The sequence below is a fragment of the Danaus plexippus genome, chromosome 2 (assembly GCF_018135715.1).
Source record: "Danaus plexippus chromosome 2, MEX_DaPlex, whole genome shotgun sequence".
NCBI lineage: Eukaryota > Metazoa > Arthropoda > Insecta > Lepidoptera > Nymphalidae > Danaus > Danaus plexippus.
In genome coordinates, this window is record NC_083537.1 from 3,367,464 (window position 1) to 3,390,317 (window position 22,854).

Here is a 22,854-nt window from a genome sequence, read left to right on the forward strand (position 1 = left end):
AAAATATTCTATAAATTATTTTGCAGCAGCATAGGTAGTCAATAAAAGTGATACTTTAGTAAATAGTTATTGATCATAGCATAGCATTCAGACTCCTAAACGATTGTTTATTTAATAAGGAATTTGTGATATATATATACATACAAATGAAAATACAAAACTGTAGTGATAGTTATATTTGAGTGACATTTTTTATCACGAGCTTTTAAAAGCATTTAGCTTTTATATAAGAAAGAATATTGTCTATACAATAAGTATAATGTATAGTGTAAACATCTAGTTATATATATTCAAAGCAGTACATATGTCAATAACATTATAATAATAAATATTGTTACCAATAAAAAGATAACATTATATTTCGGTTATTAAAATATTTATATTTTGACTACATTCGTGATTTTTGCACTTTTTGTCAGATGCAAGCGACATTGTGACAGTTGAAATCACTTCATTTTACCCTTATATATATTTATAATCTATGGCTTCGTTCGCATTGGAATCGTGGAATATTTTGCCAATGACAACGTTTTGATTTGTTGGACGAATTACCCAAATCTATTACGAAGCGCTTGATGCTGTTTTGCAGTACAATATATTTAATACTTTAACGCTTCAGAGGTTTGGTTATTTTGTTCTATGAAGAAAAATTTTAATATCAAATATTTAATGAATGATTTTTTGGAGGCAAATGAGGGTAAAACTTATTTTAATCGTATTATAAATCATCCTCTTCTTTCAAATAATGTTTAAAAGTAAATAAAAAATGTGTAGCGTATAAATTATAATACAACATAAAAATATATGATTTAGCTTGTGATATCTTGATTGAAATTGATAACTTCGTGCGTTTGTGTACGTAAATGTACTCACTCTCACTCGTTTTATTAGTGGCCAAGTTGCTCAGATATAAATCGAAAATGTTGCCCCAAAATAAATAAAAAATATATATTTATCGTCGTTCTATAGAGAGAATCATCTGGATACGTAAAATAAAATGTATATATTATTATAAAATAAAATTTAACTATTTTATATAGAAAAAAAAGTTGTGTAACACAATTCGATGTGCCAATACCCGTACATACTTTGCTGTTTTTATTGAAATCGTTTTAAAATAAAATGGATATTTACACATGATTCAGGTTGTATACACTTTGATTTTGCTTACTTAAATTATTTATAAAAAAAAATCGTACAGTATACGTATATCTTGGCAGTTAAAAGTCAATACATGATTAAAGATTTGTCTATAATTAAGATAATATAGTAGTACCTAGAATATTCAGGTATATAAAATTGTCTAGAAAGTTCAGAAACCATAGCGTATTTAATATATTAAATACAATAAATATTCCTCATTACACTGTGGTATATTGGTCCTTAATAAATTATTTAGCTAATCAGATCATCAATTCGCTATTTTTTCTGATGAATCCACATAAGCGCAGGAACATAACTTCTGAAGGAATCTCAGTATGCAGCCGGAAGCCGTATTGTAGCATTGAGGTTTATTCTGCCATTTGACGCATAGATAATAAACTGGTATCCCCGACAGGAGTATGGCAATACCGATGGCAGTGTCTTTAGGTTGAGTTATGGCGGGAATTATGACTAAACAGCCGATAGCTACGAGGAACAGGTATGGTATGACGATGTTGACCCTGATCGGTCTGGACATTTCAGGTTTGGTCCGCCGCAGCCACAACATGCCCACGACTGACGCACCCACGGACAGCCACAGGGTTTGTGAGTAATAGTTTATGAGCTCGATGACGTTGCTGGTGGTCAACATGAGAAGTGAGAAGAAACACTGGAAATGATATAAAGCATGTTAGTGTCATAGACAATTTTTTTTTTATTGATTTTAATAAATCCAAACTGAGACATCTGTAGTGTTATAAAATATTTATGTTTGTATATACAGAACACATTTTTACCACTAGATTTATATATATGTATATATACTATGCTATAATACAATATACAAAACACATTAATAAATGCTACATTAAATGCATTGTATTATATAAGATGTAACTTAATGAATTCTTTTGTGTGGAACCCACTGATAATAAAACTATACTGTCATATTCAATACAAAAAACCCTTGTTGCTTGTTATCTGCAACGTTCTACAACTGTCTATAGTTGGTTCAAATTCTTAGTCTCGTGGACACAGCGATGGAAATGTACCATACTCATTACAATCTCCTACTAATTTTTCTCACTTTATTTTTTTTTCATATATTTTCTAAGCAGTAATATAATTTGAATATTAAGAAATAATTATAAATTTCTTACATCAAATACATGATATGAAATTGTTAGTTTTTTTATAGTGATTTTTTTAATCTCTCTTTATAAGAGGTTTTTATGCGAGTAAGACTTGAATGTTTATATGTTTGTCTCCCCGATTGTTCCGAGAAATCTTCAGAATTGTTGATCCGTTGGTTTTTTTTTACTATTGATTATTATTTATTTATTTACCAACGATTTTTAATAACATATACAAATACAAAACTATTATAATATCATCACAAATACTGAATTGATATATGGAACCATTAACTATTTAAAAAAACATACTTAAGAACTCTAGGTGTCTAAAAGTAGATAATAAGTAATGTTTTTAATTAATATATAAGTTTTAATACACACTGTCAGTATAAGTGATGGTATGGGAGTTTGTTTCTCGACGTGGAACAGCGTGAAGAAGCCAGGCATGTGACCCTCCTGGGCCCCAGTGGCGAACAGCCTCGCTGACGTGAACAGCACCCCGTTCACTCCACCGAATGTTGATAACGCCACGAACACGGGAATCAACCAGCTCCAGCTACCGAACAGCTGGTCCCCAAAGATCTGGTGTAAAGAGGTTTTATTACATTAGTTTGGCTGTATAGTATTGATCGTTGCTTTATGTTGCTCTATATTCGTTATAAAGGAGGTTTCATTATATTATTTCTGCTGTATATTTTGAATGAATGGTAAATATATTTATGTGTTGGTTTTATCAGATTTGCTGAATAATTTACGTTTTATGAATAATTAATTCCTACCCGTTAGTTAAGTTCTTTAAAAAATTGAATAATTAAACATTCGTGTTAAAATCACATTAATGTAAATTAGCTGAAACATACTGTTATAATTAAAAAAAAAAATATATATTATATTAAAATTATTAGTTATTATTATTATTCGTATGTATTTATTATCAATTTAGTAATTAATCTCTCGATACTGCGATTGAAATGTAGAATGTATATATTAACTTATATTATAACTTCTACAAAAAATCCGATAATCAATCAATCGCAAATTAACTTCCCATTCGTATATTTTAATAAATATTTAAATGTTATCATTCATATCAGTTTAATTTAGACAATAATCATCTCGGCGTTACTTTAAAATATATACACATAGAGCTAATAAAAAAAAATATTAATATAAGTATAAAAAAAATTATAATAATCAAATTACCGCTGCAACAACAGCTTTCGGGTCCAGCCATTGCGTCTTGGTGACGACGGCGAAGTATGCCAAGTTGGCCATAACGTAAATAGTGGTCACCATTGGCATGGCTATCCATATAGCTCGCGGGAGATTCCTGAAATACCAGAGCACTCATCAAAACCAGCCTCACATATTCAATGGGATATTTCATCTGGTCATTCCATTGTATGACTTCTACGGTATTTTTTGGTCTTGAATTCTGTATGTGTGTGTGTGTGTGCTTGTATGTGTGTGTGTGTGCTTGTATGTGTGTGTGTGTGCTTGTATGTGTGTGTGTGTGCTTGTATGTGTGTGTGTGCTTGTATGTGTGTGTGTGCTTGTATGTGTGTGTGTGTGTGCGCGCGTGTCTGTGTAACAAAACGCACTCTAATCCACACATCATACGCTAGAGAAGACGTTTCTCAAAAAACCAATACTTCTATAACAACTTAGATGCCAACAGTAAATTAGAAGCAGGTTAGAAAAATATAATAAATTCAATTGTTTTGAAATTCAGTACGTTTATTTTAAACTGCGTGATTAATGCTGTTTTCATTTATTGCTTTTGCTCCACTAATATTCGACTAATGTCAGACGCTGGACCGATTTTGATGTGACTTTTACTGATTGACAGCTGATAATAGGAGTAGGTACTTTAGACCACTTTTATTACGAATAGTTTATTTAATCTTTTATTAATATATATTCCAAAAAAAGCGGAGGCCGTAGTTACTATTTATATATGTCATTTCTTATAAGAAATACGAATATCATTAACGGTATCACGGTTCTTATTCATTTCACCAACAACTAAAACGTACTCTCATAAATAATAATGCGATAAAAGCGGAGATCCTGAGAAAACTAATATATCTCACACCCACAGTGATGTAAGACATTCTATTAAATTGACCCCTAGTGCGAGCTTCTATTAGACGTAAAACCGACAGTGCAACGTTTTTCATAATTACCAAAGTAAATTCCACGAATTATAATATTTGTTTGTTATATATGAAATCTACTTGGATAATACACAAAAAATATATCTTTAACATACAGTCAACTTGACGCTAACAATTATCGTAAATACGATAATTTTATTTTATTTATATAAAGAAATATACCGGCATAGTATGAACTTTAATTAAACTTGTTCTAGCCTTAATTAAAATCATACAACCGAGAATTACACATGACTTGATCATTATTACAAATGTATATTATAATGTAAGTTTAATATCCATTTTATTAAACCTATAGAGAAACGATCAATTCTCAGTCCCAGGATATATCTCGAGACTTATTTGAAATGTCTGCTCCATTTAACTCACGACAAAGGACTGTTTGAGGAACTCTCAAGAGGCTTTTAACTGAATTAAGGCGTCTACTGCTATACATTTATTTATACCAGTTGAATCTTGGGAATGATGCTTTGATGGAAATGGATGAAGTAAAAAAATATATTAAAATAAAAGAAAATAACAATTATAAGGTATTCCGGGAAAAATTGTGTATATCCTATTGCGATCGTTAAGGTTTATTTACATAACTCTAAAGTTTCACGAAAAGCCTTACCTCACGATTAGAATTGCAGGATATGAACGTGTGCAATTATAATTTAAAAAAAACGATTGAATATCAATCATAATTAATAACTGGGAATTTTAACAATTTACCGTTTTATCGGTAACATTATCAAACGCCGATGTCATCGTGCGTTCGCAACATAAACTACACGCATACAAAGATAACACATAGTGAATGTATTACATACAAAGTAAAATCAAAAGATATATATATGTGTGTGTACGTGTGTGTGTGTGTGCACGTGCGTGCGTGCGTGCGTGCGTGTGTGTCTATGTGTCTGTGTGTATGTATATGTATTAATTTAAAATGCAGGAGCTAGATTAGATTAGCATAAAATTGTAGAGAATTCCTTTAAAATAGAATAACTTGATTGATTCGTTTACATAAGTGAATCATTTACTTCCTTTCGGAAGCCGAGGTTATATAGTCACAGTACACAGAGGGTTAACAGTTTTTAATATATAAAGAATAGTGTTATCATAGGGTATGAAAATAGAAACGCGAAACGCTTCGTATGCAGTTACAGCAAACTTATATTAAGAATATCTGCTATTAAATATAAACTACCGAAGCAAAGACGAGAAAATTTTGATCTCTTTTGTCACGAACGTTCGTGATTCCATCTAACTATCCCTATCAAAGAATCTCTTTACTTCCTAACTTTATACGTTATTATATATTTTTATATAATAGAAAAACTTAGAACAAACTTCTTGGACCTTACTTATTGTGTAATGTCAGCTACCTACTGTCATGTGTCAGTAATGTACTGTCAATGTCATATTTGACGTTGACCTTGACGGCTCGCAACTGACATATATTCTTTTTTTAAATATTCAAGCAATGTTACTTACTTGTAAGGATCTTGGAGTTCCTCTGTGACGAAATTGAGATAATTCCATCCACCGAAAGCGAACAGACCAGAGTAGAACGCCAAGGCAATGTCACCAGCGCTGTACTCACCGTCAAATGCCCTTTCAAAATTTTCTGTATGTCCTGTATTGAAACGTTATTAATATTGTAGATTGGTCATTACGTATTATACTTTTATTTTAACCGAGTTAATTTAATATTAATAAATACAAAGAATAATTGTTAAAATTTTTAGATAAATAAAAATATTTGTACAGAATAATCCTTCGTTCTTACCATGTATTAATTTATTACGTTACATCCTTTCAAAAATTGTAATATCGCACTAGGTCATTGAACTTCCAAACAACCTGGACTAAATTTTTGTCGCCATTTACACAATGAAACGACTTCAAAACGATTAGCATTAGGTTAAATAACAAACAACGCTCTGAAGACCAAGACAGAGTAAATATCATGAAACTTAAGACAGAAAACGTACACTTTTTCATTCATATACTAACTATACTATCATGTGCGTAGATATGAATGAAATACTATAAACTGTCAGTGTATACGTTGACGATTCAAACTCATGGTAAGCGGATGTAATTCTCACATTTATCCTAACTCCCACGACGCAACCGTCAATACTCAAACAATAGCGATTGAAACTCCATAGTGATAATGAATTTTATAACAATGTAATTGTTTGGAACGCATTGATAGTATTTTTCATGTATTCCTATTTGTTTATAATTACTATACAAAAATACATAATTTTCTGAAACGGCTGTATGTAATCTTTATAATATTCAAAGGAGATTAATTAATACACTCAAAGACATCAGACAACTATATGCTTAGTTTTTCATACAATATTTAGATTAATACTATTCATTGGAAACTGCAAACTTTCCGTACGCAGTTCCGATGTAACTTGTGTCTTGTGGTAATGATAGCGTTAGCCGTTTAGTGTGCTGAGATCTTGAATTGCTCGTTAATGGATTGTCCATTAGGATAGGAGCTATTAGGTTCGTTTGAAATCGACGTAAATAGGCCAATATAGGTACAGATCGGCGGTTATCGATTTGAGATAACGTTCTGATAATCACTTTTAGGTCTTAGGATGACGTGTTTATTGGACTATATGATGTAACAAACGTTAACACTGATAATTCTACTATTAATTTGTAAAGATATCGTACATTTATTTATTAAGCAGATCGCAAAGATAACACAAGTTTTATAGTCGCATATATATGTGAAGGAAATTTTAAGAAAATATTAACCTAACTTCAATGTTTCCGATTGATATAATTTACCTACGCTTAGAAGTTTGAATACAAAGAGGTTAATTGGGTACTATTTTTTTTTTGTTTTTACATGATATAGAATAATAATTTGTAAGTAGAGTATAAGTTAATAAAATGACATTACTCACCGCTCGCTATGTAATAGATCCCGGATATTATGATAACGACCAGCGCCAGTAGTTTGGATGAAGTGAACACGTCTTGAATACGCATTGTCCATCTGACGCTGATGCAGTTTATGGCTGTCAGTATACCTGGTGAGAAGTGAATATAACGTAAAAACATACCCAAACTAATTAGATCTCCTTCATCCATGAAATGGTATAATATATACCGAATTTATCGTTGATTTTATTAGATACGAGAGGTCATTTTAGTTTGGGGATCATAATACTTATGACGTCATTATATTCGAGGAATTTTTATCCAACCTTTACTCGTGGTGGGGAGGTATACAAGCTGTGTCAAAGTCAGATACATATAAGAGCGTTATGAAACATTTCGTAAATTAAAGCATTACCGCCAATAATTTCCAACAAATAAAAAGGTTGACATTGTCAAATTATTGCAGGATTAGAATGCGAATGAAGCCTTAGCTTTAAAAAAGAAGCGTCAAACTGTCGTAAACAAGTTAAGTACAGGCTGTGAAATGATATAATTGTCATTTGGATATTATGAATGAAAAATGATGCACCTGAAAATGCTCCTTGATTGATGTAAGAATTTCGTTATACAACCTCTATAATATTTAAGACAGTAAAGGCTACAAGGAAATAGTTTTCCCTGCATAATTATACGAGAGTTCTGTCGCTTCAGCCAATCACATATCGGCAAGGAATATATTATTAATTATTTAATATTACGAATAGTTTGTAAGGCGAGTCATATCCTACTTTCTAATCATTAGTTGAAATTTCCATAATTATCTCTTGCAATAACGCTATTTGATTGCATCGAGACATTATTACTAATCAAACGAGTTTTTACTCTCATTTAATCTATAGTTTTTATATATACTTTAATGTGTTATATATTATATTATACGAAATATATAAGAGACTGTATATATAAGATCGAATAATAAAATGACAAGTGCCTATCGTCACACCCAGCGTTAGAAGGTTTTTATTCATAAATCCTCGATCACTATGGTTTAAACGTTAACTTGTATTATTCAGTATTGACGGGAAACGATTCGTATGTATGTATGGCAAAAAACTTATGATAAGCATATGCTATATAGCTATCTTCCCTTCGATCTGTTATGAGGTTAAGTGGACATTTCCTAAAAGGGTCTCCGCTGGCTAAGATTGTATTCATTACTAAGATACAATACGTACAGCTAAAACTACGTTTCACGAGATTAATATTTGTTGTTTTAATTTTACATATAAATATATAATTACGTAGATACGTAACAGTAGAAGTTAAAGTATTGTGAAGTGTAACAAAAAGCTATTTCAATTGTCAATGAAGCCTTAATGATGTGGACTCGTGTTATCTGCTTTTTGACAACAAAAAAAAATGATAACACAAATGAACTATGTTTTTTGTTATTCTGACGTCAACTCGAACCGAATTATATATTTTTTTTCTTAAATAAATAAAGCAAATTCTTTCCTTTCAATACTTTTGTTAAATTCATAACTTCACTATTTTTTATACGAAAGATTATATCAAACGTATTGCCCAAAAAATCATTTTAATACTTCGCTATCTGTAAAGATGGAAAAGAAATATTTATTAAGGTAGCTAATACTCGTGACTTCGCTTGCATTTCTGATGTACCTATTACTAAATTTTTCCTATATTCAGGAGACAACACGTTTAACTGAATATTTAATTATGTTAAATATCTTTGTTTCTTTAATATTGAATAACATTATATTGTAGGCAGATATAATATAGTATAATCTTTACTCAACACGTAGTGTTAGAAAAGAAAATCTGAAATTTTTCATTGAAATACAACCATTACTTTTCCGCGATGCGTGTAAAACTATTTATGCTTACTGCTAGTTTCTGTCGCCATTCGCCATGCTGCGTTATTGTAACTACTTTATTGTTATTGTATTAAAGAAAGTACGTAGATCATTGATTGAGAAACGTGAATCGCTTTGTATGGTGCAAACTTGTGGTAGGATCTAATCACGTTAATGAAAATATTTGACATTAAAAAAGTATAAAAACATTATACATTTAAATACAAAAAAAATATTTTATCTTAGTTTCTTTATAAATTATATACATATAAATTATATACATATAAATTAAATCGAAGTCTCTGTCGAACAATATACGTATATTATTTTTAATATGAATTAAATTAATTAACAAAATATATGAAAGATATATTTAGTAACGAGGAATTGTATGAAAAAAATGCGTATAGAAATAAAAAAATCTTTATCATTATAACTTCTAATCTATATTATTTCAATAACAAGAAAATTGATAAAATTGCTAAGTGACCCGTCGACCCGGAGGTCTCGTGTTTATAACGAAAACAATGTTTTATTAGTAATATCTATTACCGTAGCAGAATATCACGATGTAAATAAAAATATCGAATTTATCACACAGACTAGATACAGAATAAATTATTTTATATTAATGAGATCTAACACTATCGCGAGTATTCATTTAAATGAAACTAATAATTTTCGGATTATACGAAGCGTATTTTATTATTTAAAAAAACTACATACCCCCGACGTTGCGGTTACTCTTCAACAAACCGGTTGCTATAATCCGAAGTAGTGTCCCAAAAATATTAGTTTCCTTTATTTTATATTGATTAATGCACAGATAATATAAAAATTATACACATATTGTTCTTTCTTTGTTGAAATGGATCTTTCAAAAGATGCCTTTAAGAAAACCAGTCTAATACTAGATGTAAATAATCTAAAGCAGAATACAAACAAATCTTTGTCATATTTAAGTAAGTATAATTTAAAAAAAAACACGAGTGTGTGTGTGTATTTATAATATAAGTAAATTGTCCCATAATTGAGGTAATAAAAATCTTATCGCTTGTTTGCATTCATAATTTGTTTATTTATTTATTTTTTATTGAACGCCGCATTTATAATAAAAAAATCACAAATGTCGTTCACATTTGTGTGTGTGTGTGGAAATGTGTGAGAATATACGTATTTTACGGTTAAGTTTTAAGTACGGTTAAAAGAATATAGATTTGTTTAATAAAATAACTATTTTTGTAACGATTGTATATCAATAACATAATAAAGCCGATACAAATAAATTAACTCACTCCCAACTCTAAAGCTCATTGTTCCATATTAATTAATATCCATTCAGCCAGTAATATAATCAATAATTATTATCAAAAAGGTTTATTCTCGCTCAGGCTGAAAACATTCAGTCTTTGCTTTAATTATAATGATGAAACAAATAGCACTAATTCTCATATTTAAATATCGCGTTATACAGGATGTATTTCTTTATGATAAGACATATGATCCGAAGTACGTGAATAGTATGTGGACAAGTAACCCGTCGTCAAACCGGCGCCAGATAACGACGTCAAGACTCATTTACTCTTATCCATAATTTCATACTCTTAACAGTATCCTCTAATACAGTCAACTGAAATTGACTTAAGTATCCTGTTTGTTTAGAAAGTTACGGCTCGAGCTATAAACTTTTTATTCGTCAAAAGAGGTTTTAATAAGGAGTTTGCATACAATTTATCTTTAACATTAATAATGATCTCTGTGAGGAGTTTATTATAGAAATAATGCTTTTTATCGAACAACACGAACATAGTCATAACCACATAGTTTTTTTAGGTTAAAAAAAATTTGTTTAGTATTGAGATCAAGGTTGAAAAATGACAGTGATGCATTCGAATTAGAAGATAACTAGCAACGAATCTAGATGGCGTTAAGGTCTGAACTCTATGTCCAAAGAGCAGAGCTTCTTTTGATTTGCAAACATTCTCTAATACAAATAAACCAACCTCTATCCTTTGTGTAGTGAAAGTATGTACCAAGGTCATAAAGTTATCGTCACAAAATTTACTACATTAATTGGTCTATATTAAGGACTTTATTTAATGCTTTTAATCAGTTGTAAGTTGTTAGTTATTCACTGTCATCTTTGGTCATTATAGGTTTTTTTTTATGTTTCGACTTGTTTGGAGCTGTTAGCCTCCTACTGGCTTTTACAGCGTCACCGGGAGGGGTGGGTGGCCCGATGAGACCTACCTGTTTATTTCGGGCTCGAAGAGCCCGTTGGTCATTATAGTATTCGTAGACCATTGTATGAGAAACGGGGAACGCGTCGTACGTAGTGTAACGATGCAAACTAATGTTTAGCATATTGAAGAATTTTAGACAAACTTACAAACAGTCGCATATATCACTCGATTATATTTATATATTATGAGCATAGTTATAGCATTTATGTATAAAAATTTACTTACGAAATCCTTAACACTTCGGAGGCTGGATATAGACACAGTCATAACTAATCACTAATTATGACACAATATTATTGTTTTAGTTATTTAAACAAAAATCCTCTTACATTACTTTAGAGAGAAAAAATATTATTTCTATCATTGGATGTCGATAGAAATGACTTAACTTTCAAACCTCTTTTTGAGTACTGACATAATTTTTTTTTATTAATTGAATTTATTTTCTTGTTTAGATGTTTCGTTCACGATCACGAAAGGCTTAGCCTAGTGTGACGTCAGACGTCAACGTTTATTTGAAACATATAATTGGATAAACTTAATAAATATATTATTATCATGTATTAAATGTTCCGTTTTTTTTCTTCTTCATTATACGTGGGTGTTGATTTTGATAAATTTATTATTTATAATTATGTGTCACTAGGATTTCCCTCGGACGCAATCACTTGTAGGAAAACTACCAACAAAATTATAAACCATTATTAATATAAAACTTCCTATAATATGTGTTTATATAAAATAAAAGAAAATAATTAAAGAAATAGTCACATAATATTGTCGATGCACACAAGATATCTAGTTCTGTTTGATTTGCAACGTATGTACTCGTTGCTATGTTGCCGACATTGGCCTTAATACGCACAAATTTTATCAATAGCAAATCGTTGTATTATACAATAATAATAAAAAGGTCAACAGTATGCTGGTTTTAATCGAAATATTATATATATTACTTACAGAGACACACCGCTGCTAGGAGTTTCACAGCGTTTTCTGGAGGCTCGCAGTCGGGGAAGAAAGGTTTAACGACGTATTGGCCGAAGGTTATCGCTACTATCGCTTGCGTGGTCGGTCTAATGATGAGGAGCGCTATCCACATTCTCAAGAACGCAGGCAGAGGTCCAAACGCTGTGAAGATGTAGGCATAATCGCCCCCAGATCTTGATATCGAAGTTCCCAACTCTGCGTAACATAGAGCTCCTAATGTCGAGAGCAGGCCACATATCAGCCATATAAGAAGCGAGGCTCCGACTGACCTGGATGAGGAAAAAGAGACCTCAACTTTGATACAGAAAATATGTACGATACATATAACTATTACCATAATTTTCTATTTATATATGTAGGGAAGAAACGGTCCTTCGTATAAACTGCAGTTTAAAGTAATGTAAATTTATAACGTATTTAATTAAATAATTTATTATTTAAATTAAATAAAACTGGGTGATGTAAATGAAGTGAAACATATAAAAACGTGCCGACGGTATACTTTGATGAAATTAACATTACCAAAAATATATATACCTATCTATAATTCGCTAATACTTAAAGAAAAATAATTACATATTCTACGTTTTAAGAAACTTTACTATATTTTACGTTGTTGGAGACTCGTCCGAATTCATTGAGGCGTTATAATACCGCTTATATAGAACACGGATGAAACCGCAGTGTAATATGACCACAAAACCTCCTTGTACGGTGTTGGGTAGCTGTCATAATATTTACACACCTACATATGAGATTTTAAATTGCAAGTGTAGGCCTTGCTGCCTATATTTTTGAATTAAATAAAAATATTTATCATTAATTCTTAGTATATTTTCGATAATGTCTAAACAGTTTGTTTCAACTGGTTTTAAAAATGTTTGAATTGTAAAAAATATATGAGAAAACTTTATATACACGTCGTAACTTTGAATATTTCTTGACGATTAAATAAATTTAAGTGCATGTCCGTCTGCTGTTCCGGTATAAGTGTTGGTGTTGCCCAAAATCGGTTTTGGTCCGATTCTCGTATTTTTTCAAGACCAAGAACAAGACTGCTTAATTTTAGCAAGACCAAGTCCAACATCAGTCAGCTGTGCAAGATTAAGGAAGAACAAGACAAGCGTGCGAGACTCTTGCGTCTTGCAGTTAGGACTGAGTGTCGTTTCAGGGTGTAAGTATAGGAGTTCGGAGTATACGCTTATGGGCTCGAATAATATAATAAGCGTGCAATAAGATTTATGTACTGTTTAGGATCCCGAATATACTAATATATGAAAGAACGGTTTAATCTTAACTCCAGGAGGAAACTCCAGAGTCAATGAACCGGACAGCTTTAGTTTAAATTATATACTTATCCTGCATAATACAAGAAATTAACACATAGAAAACAAACGAAACTTAACGAAAGTACCAGTACTTAGAATTTTGAAGAAGAAAATATTCAGAATATATGTAGGAAGACGTTAAATGCTGATATAATATAAATGACTATCAGTGCGTTTCCCTTGATGAAGGAATTGGCGCAGTCTGAATAAGTAAATAAAAATTATACATAAAATATAACAAATATGACACTTAATTGAAGTATCGAAATAATAAAAACGAAAAAGTAACGATATACAATATGCGTAATCTGATCTCATCGCTTAGGTCGTGGGTTCAAACCGCAACCGGTGTCAGTTGTTTTTTTTTAAATGTTTAGACATTTATTAATTTGGTTGGTCTGTACCATTTCTACGTTAATTCAAGCTCACAATTGCGTTGTTCTAATATCTAATGTAACGTTTAATAAATAGTGACAGGCCAATAAGTAAACGCAAGACTTGCAAGACTCTTGCTGCAAGACCAAGACTGGGAGTACAATACCAAAACCAAGACCCTGGTTTTGTGGTGTGTAGTGATGTAAGACCAAGACCAAGACTGGCCAAGTCTCGTCTTGTTCTTGCATTTGGGCCATACAAATAAGTGCGGATAATAGTATAGTGTATTGCAAACACATACTATTAGGAAGTATTTCAATGTCTCTCACTGATGTAAGATATTATTTTGTAGAAGAATGAGATTAAATTATTGTCAACTAAATCTAAGTTCAGTTACTTTCACGACAAAAAACTTCTCTACAACCTACTAAAATAAGTGAGTAAGATCTACCGTTCTTTTCTCATATACTTTGACTCTGTTCGATGATGTTTGCATGAAATACTATTAACGTTCCGTGTGTAGTGAAACTATGAGAACTCTTGCTAAGAATACAGTAGTAACATCACGCGGACCTTTACTTCAGCGATGCTGTGAGCAAAGCTTGTATAACAAATAGTGTATAATAAACTAACTAAATGTATTGCAACTGAGTTAAAAAACCTTGATCCTATTGATTTATAGAGCAACTACATGTTTTCAACAAGATATATTAAGTATCAAATAAATCACGTAGAGTCAAATTATTTACACATAAAAAAATAAACACTTTTTACCATCTTCATTAAACTGCTCATTTTTCGAGTAATTTTCTATAAAAAAAATATTTACTTCTATGTGAATTACATTAATATGCTTTTTTATAGCTTTAAATATTAGTGGTCCAAAATATTTGACAAGTGTTAGGTATAGTTGCTTATATTGTACAGGCAGAATCCACAGTTAGTACGCAATCGAAGGTCATCTGCTTTATAATTGATTTTACGATGTTTTTTCTTTGTTTCAAAATATTATAAACCGTGTTGTATTCATTTGCTTTTGAATCCTCCTTCAAGAAAAAGATTTATTTTAAGAAAAACTGCTCTTAAATTTTACAAACACGTTTTGCTTTATACGATTACGAGTACGACGTTGCTGTGTACGGTGTAGCTAATGTTGCATTGTTTTAGTCGTTATTGTTTTATAATTAACTAAAGCTTAGAAGACAATAAGGTTTTGTAGAAAAATATATTTTTTTAGACCAATAGAGTAAAGCTAAACATCGATAAAAAATTCTCGCTTCTTAAAATGGAAACAGCTGCAAAGATTATGTTGTTAAAATATGTATTTGCTGTTTATTTCTTGAACACTTGCATAAATAAAGCCCCTGAAGACAACCGGCCATAAACTATTGTTAATTGTAGTAATTTAGAACGAAAATGAAAACTGACACCGGGGATCCTAGTACGAGGTTTTACTTCTACCATTCAACCGACAGAATGAAAGTTTGTTCATTCACATATTGACAATGTTAATAATATATACTATGGTCTATGAATGTCACATGAAAACTGTATGTCTTTAAGTAATCGGCGAACTCGTCTTAAAAATAATATGCTTATTAGCGTATGGGAATATTTTCGCCAAATGAAGACGTGTTCCCGTCGTAATTGAATGGAAAATAACCACTTCACACGTTATGTCTGACCTATTATATATACATATATTTAAATAGCGTCATCAAGAAATAGATTAAGTTCAAAAACTTATAAATATAACTATTAACTATGGGACTAACCGATAACGTAACCCATTAATACTTTCAAAACGGTATCTTGAATGAACATAGAATTTTTACACTATTTTAAATTCTTTGAAATGCAGTTCTGCATCTTTACCATGTATTTATAAAAACATAAAATCGATTTGTCCTCATGTAACTTAATCGTATTCGTCGATAGTAATAAGAACATAAATTAACAATACTTATTGCTAACCATTTGCACACGATTCAATATAATTGCGATATACACAGTACAGACTGCTACGAAAAAATGATAAAAAATCGATTTAATACTTTAAAAAAAAAATGTATAACGATTCCCTTTTCAAACCGCTACCCGACCGTCTTTGAATACGGGTAAAAACTTGTTTGTCCTACATCTATAAAACATATACACATTATATGTCTTATTGTTAAGTATTAAAAGTCAATTAAATGTGTATAATATGTATGTCATGGTCATATCCGTATCAACATTCACTCCGCATGAACAAATGTTCTTACGTACAATTGTAAAAATAATTTCATTAACAATGTGAAATTATAAAGATTTTTAATGGAACTAAATAGAAAACCTGATCATCCGGGTGTCATTTACAAAAGTTATACATTAAATTCATATTCAAAGCTAAAGTAATAATGTTGGATAATAATATAAAAATTAATATGAAATATATAATTTAATTAATTACGAATCTCCAATGATAATCTGAATATAGTTCACCAAAATTTCGGAAAAGATTTTAGAAAAGTCAAAACACAATCTACATGTTAAAATTAAAATATTTAAGTCGCATGTTACATTTGAAGCATTTTAATGACCATTTTTTAACTGGCCCTGTAAATAGTGAGTCAACGAATAAATAGTGCTAAAAACAGGTTTCACAAATCATATGTTTGTACGTTTAGTTTAAACACTAATATAAATTTGGAGGCGCGAAAATTAATAGTCACTTACTGAGTATACCGGAAGACACCGGTCGGCGATATAAAAATTCCAGAGCCAATAATCGTCCCAATAATAATTCCGACACCATTGAACAATGTTATTTTACGTTTTAATGTTACTTTTCCGTCGCCGGCTTGAGTTTCTTCACCCATGTCTCAAAAATCAATCACAGGCAATAAACAAATCACACGTGGCAACAGACGCGGTAAAAAATCGCGGGACAGCAACCTGTTAGCTCCTTTCGATTTTCATTCCACGACTGAATCACTCTCTGTTACCATTTTTACGATCTCCTAAACTAGACTGGAAGAGTCGAAACACGATGAACGTATGACACGCCGAGCAGTCGCTGAGCGCATGTGCCTTCTGAGTTTATGAATGCGATTACAGTACATGATCGTGACCGTCGCAAAATACAAATAGAGAGAGACAACATGCCTTAGCCGCTTATGATAGAACGAGATGGCGCTAGTAGTCTACCCAAACTTTACTGCCGGGGATTCTTAAAAGTTTAGGGTGATAAAATTCTTTTTTGACCGTTACAATTTTAGAAAGACAGCACATTTTTAAGTAAAAAATCTATTTTTATTTATTCATAAAAAAACTCTCGAATACCATATTTTCATTATACGAGAATGTTCAGTTCTTTCAGTTTTGTATGCTAAATGACGTATTCCAAAGAAGTCATTGCGTCAGATTCAATAGAGCGCATTTTTATACTTTGCCATATACAATTTTATGACGTCATACATATATCGTCGGCTAAATAGAGGAAATAGTTATCATGATAATGAGGTAAACCACAAAATTGTAAACTGATATTTATGTAATATTATGTCTTGACTGAAATTTTGTACTTTATCTACAAAAACGTTTTAAGTATTTATAACTAAATGCGGCGCACGACTGCGCCCACACGCCCTATGATGCTACGCTATAGTTGTTAGGATAAAGTAGTATTAAAACGTAATAAGTTCGTTATTAGATATCAACAAGACATGAAGAATCCTAATCCTAAATGTTTATTTACCAAAATTGGATTGGTTTAAAACTCATATTCCATATATACATATGATATAGAGCTGTCGTAGAGCTCGGGATTCCTAGGATCTAATCTAGTAAACTCTCAAATTCTTCTTACCACTTGTTACAACATCTGTCCAGAATAACACGTGCTGATGTTTTTATCGTATTTCATTATAACAACATCTGTTAATATAAAATGAAAAGAAAATGCTACTTTATTGTTTTGCTGTTATTTTTTTATTAACTTTTAAGACATTACTGAAAAGAGCGGGTAATCCTGGTTGGTACAATGCTTGAGATTCGGACCTAAAAATCTCGGCGGATACGTCTGTTAAGGTTACCCGAGGCCTTACCACGATTTTAGACGACGTTGAAAGGTCGAAATTTTCCTCATGCAAGTCAATGCTTCGACTGCGGAACACTAAAACTCTATGAGCGAACCGAAACATCGTTTTCATCGGCAAAGGCATTGATTTTTATGATGTACAGAGGTAGTATCAGTGTATGTCTTTATTTTGTCATCAGGATCTATGAACACATCGCTAGAACGATCATAATTTTTAAGGCTAAATTAATTTACTAACTTAAATTAATTACTTAACAGTAAAGGCTTCGTAAAGTACAAAGAAATGTTCATCTTAATTAATTCTAACACACACACGTTAGTAAAAGTGTTATCTGCTTAAAATATTATATAGTAGGCTTTACAATTATAGTTCTTCTTTTTATATAAAAATATCTAATATTTTTATAGACACTTTAATATATTTTTAAAAATAAAAAAAAGATTAACATTCTCTCTTAAAGCTTTAGTATGGTCTCTCTTAAAACTCTACCCATTGTCCATTATCCGCGATAAAGTTGTATTTATAGAGTCCATGCAAATCTTTCAGCTATCACATCAAGTTTAAAAAAGATTTAAAACTATTTTAATTTAATCAGTTGCTTTTATAATTAATTAGAATTATATAAATTTTCATATCGTCAATTTATTATACGAAAAATATTAACATTTTTAATTGAATTATCTCATTTCTAATCTCTATATTAAAACGAGCGCCTTAGATGATTTTATGTTCATTACGAATCATAAAAATTCTATAGTTTTATCAGATAAAAATTTACTTATGTACCTATGTTTTGAAATAAATGTATTAGCATACGAAATCAAGTCTAGGATATAATCATTACTACAGATTAATAATTACATTGTTTATATTTTCTATAGTTTTAAACAATATTTATTATATAGGTGCTATTAATATTGAATCATCGACGCCAATTCAAAATGTAATGATATTTAAAAGTTTCGCGGGTACCTACTCATTTAATATAAGAATTTTTTTCTGATGAAATACGCGTTTTTTATTATTTTAAACTACATACCTACTCCAGACGTTTCGGTTACTTTGCTGCAACCGTGATCACGGTCAGACGAGATGAAAAAAAAAAGTAAAAAACGCGAAGTGCATCCGAAAATATTAGTTTTATTTAAATGAATACACGTTTCAAATGCATGTTATGTTGTAAGTCACTGTAAGTCACTCACTAAAATCCAATGAATGCTGAACCTTACTTATAGTTTTCATAAAGAAACTAAAACAAGTTTTCATTCCTTTATTAATTTATATATAATTTAGGTATAAAATAAATAAATAAATTAATTAATTAACTGTAATAAGAAACACGGACGTAACGTTCGTTGGTTAAGAATTAATGCATTCATACTGTCATGTGCTGGTCCAGAGGGTGTCCTACTAAGTATTTTTCCGATATTTAGCCTTGGGCATACGGGTACGCGACCCCGGATCCTCGAGCCACCACTTTCATACCTTTATCCTCAGTCCATGAAGGTGGTGTCCTGTACCTCCCCTCATTCCCCTTCCTAGCCTCTTTCCCCCCTTCTCTATCTTTTCCTTTCCTGGTTTTACCCGTAAAACGGGGTTTTGGAGGTCAGACGGCAGTCGCTCCGTTAAAACCACTCCCGCCACTCTTATGGTTGCAAAAGTTTATGGACTGGGTACGGCTAGGGCGTCGCCGATAAACGACGCGCAGGCACATCGCCCTACACCTGCGATAAGTGGGCAAGGGCTACCGTGTCAAGTACGGGCACGGTTAAAGACGTTAGTACCCCAAAGGAAACTCCGCTTTGCAACGTGGAATATTGGCTCTCTAACCGGACGATGCAGAGAACTCGCAGATGTACTCATGAGACGTCGGGTCCAGTGTGCGTTCCTCCAGGAAACTCGCTGGAAGGGCAATAAGTCTCGGAACATCGGACAGGGTTACCGGCTGATATACACTGGGTCGCCTTCAGGTAAAGCTGGTGTAGCGGTAGTGCTATCTGAAGAGCTTCGGAATGGTCTTCTTGAAGTTGATCGTCGCTGCGACCGCCTGATGCGGGTGCGGGTACTGATCGAGGGAGTGATTACTAACTTGATCAGTGCTTATACTCCTCAGGCTGGATGTAGCGGGTCCGAAAAAGAGTCATTCTGGGAGCAATTTGAAGAGGTTCTACGTGCTATACCAGCTGCTGAAGTAATCATAGTTGGGGGGGACTTAAATGGCCACGTAGGTAGGGCTGCGGAAACGTTTGACCGTGTACACGGTGGTTTTGGTTATGGTCGCCGCAATGCAGAGGGAGAAAATATTCTCAGAACCTGTATTGCGTCTGACTTAGCCGTCGTGAACACGTTCTTCCAAAAGACTCCACAGCACCTTATCACGTATAAGAGCGGGTCCCACTCAACCCAAATAGATTATCTGCTGACCAGACGGTGTCATATCGGCAAGGTGACTAACTGTAAAGTCATTCCTGGTGAAAGCCTGACGGCCCAACATCGACTTCTTGTCATGGACTATGTCGTTACCCCGAAAAAGAAAGTGGCCGAGAAACGTAAGCCTCGCATCAGGTGGTGGTTGCTGAATGGAACGATGCAGACCAGCTTTCGGGCAGAGGTTGAGAGTCATAATCTGTCGACTAATACCGAAACTGCTCAGGAAGTTTGGGATCGAGCCCAGTCAGCAATTATCACAGCAGGTAAACGAGTTCTAGGCCTTTCTAAGGGAGGACGGGTCATTGACAAGGAGACATGGTGGTGGAATGACGAAGTGCAGGAGGTGATTCGTGAAAAGAAGACTGCCTTTAAGAAGTGGCAGCAATCAAATTCTCCTGAAGACAGACTAGAGTACATAGCAGCGAAACGTGCCAGTAAAAGGGCTGTTGCCAGAGCCCGCAGTGATAGGTTATCACCATTATATGATACACTTGAAACTGCGGAGGGGCAGAAGCTCATTTACAAATTGGCACGAGCTCGGGATAAGGCGACGCAAGATATCGCAAAATGTCTTAGCGTCAAAGATTCCCAAGGCACGTTGCTGTGTAATTATGCCTCTGTGAAGGAGAGATGGAGATGCTACTTCAAGGAGTTGCTAAATACTCAGCACCCGTGCAGTCTTCCAACCGAAATACCTCCTAATCTTGGACTTATTGCCCCGATAACACCTGACGAAACTCGGAATTGTCTTCGACGCATGAAGAATCGGAAAGCGGTGGGACCTGACGATATTCCGATCGAAGCGTGGAAATCATTGGGCTCTCTTGGCGTGCTCATACTGACGGACCTTTTTAACCGCGTCTTGAACACTGGGACTATGCCACATCAGTGGCGTTATAGTTACATTACCCCTATATACAAAGGCAGGGGCAGTGTTCAAGATTGTGGTAGTTATAGGGGCGTTAAGATCATGAGTCACACCATGAAGCTCTTTGAGCGTATGATCGACCTCAGGCTCCGCCGAGAGTGTACTGTCTCGGAATGTCAATATGGATTTCAGCCAGGATCGGGCACCTTGGACGCCATCTTTGCCATCAGAACTCTGATGGAGGCATACAGGGAAAAAAGGAGAGCTCTGCATGTCGCATTCCTAGATCTGCAGAAGGCCTTTGACTGCGTGCCTCGTCAATGTATCTGGTGGGCATTGCGATTCAAAGGGATCCCTGAGGCCTATATTGACATCATCAGAGACATGTACCGCGATTCCGTTTCAATGGTTAGGACTGCTGTTGGCGATACAAAACCCTTTCCGATCTCAGTAGGGGTTCACCAAGGCTCGGCTCTTAGCCCCTTCTTGTTCAATATAGTGCTGGACACTGTCTCGGCTAACATCCAGGACCAGCCTCCATGGCTGATGATGTATGCCGATGACATAGCGCTCATTGATGAGAGCAGGTTGACGCTAGAGCGAAGAGTGAACCTCTGGAAGGGTACGCTTGAGAACGGTGGTCTTAAACTAAATGTGACGAAGACCGAGTACATGGCTTGCGGAAGCCCGGACTCTTGCACTATCCATATAGGTCCTGAACCAGCCGTTAAGTCGGAAAAGTTCAGGTACCTTGGATCTATTCTGCATGAGTCCGGAGGCATCGATCACGATGTCCAAGCCCGGATCAGCGCTGCTTGGGCGAAATGGCGTGAGGTCACAGGTGTGGTCTGCGATCGCAGAATACCTACCAAGCTCAAGGGAATAATATACAAGAGCATAATCCGACCGGTTCTCTTATATGGAAGCGAATGTTGGCCAACACTGTCCAGGCACACTCAGGAGCTTCACGTCACGGAGATGAAGATGCTGAGGTGGATGTGTGGCGTAACGCGGGCTGACCGTATACGTAACACATTTATCCGAGGTAGTCTTGGAGTTCGTGACGTAGCGGATAAGCTTCAAGAGAGTCGCCTGAGATGGTATGGCCACGTTGCACGCCGGCCTGAGAATTACGTCGGAAAAATCTGCCTTGACATGTCGGTCCCTGGAGCAAGACCCCCAGGACGCCCAAGAAAGCGATGGCTGGACACCGTGAAGCAGGATATGAGAGCCAATGGACTTACCACCGCGGATGCTAAAGACCGTGCAAAGTGGAGGAGTTTGAGCAGGAAGGCAGACCCTGGCTA

General features: G+C 33.6%; 1 protein-coding gene across 1 annotated transcript; it reads right to left on the minus strand.

Annotated features, from left to right (window-relative positions):
* Positions 1 to 161: 161 nt before the first annotated feature.
* On the minus strand, positions 162 to 17,255 carry LOC116779723 (large neutral amino acids transporter small subunit 2). The gene is made up of 7 exons (XM_032674124.2): positions 16,886 to 17,255; positions 12,435 to 12,733; positions 7,378 to 7,503; positions 5,936 to 6,077; positions 3,483 to 3,609; positions 2,661 to 2,861; positions 162 to 1,813 (listed from the first exon to the last, which is right to left on the minus strand). The coding sequence occupies exons 1-7, from the start codon at positions 17,026 to 17,028 to the stop codon at positions 1,412 to 1,414; spliced, it is 1,440 nt and encodes a 479-aa protein (XP_032530015.1). The 5' UTR covers positions 17,029 to 17,255; the 3' UTR covers positions 162 to 1,411.
* Between the last annotated feature and the right edge of the window lie 5,599 nt (positions 17,256 to 22,854).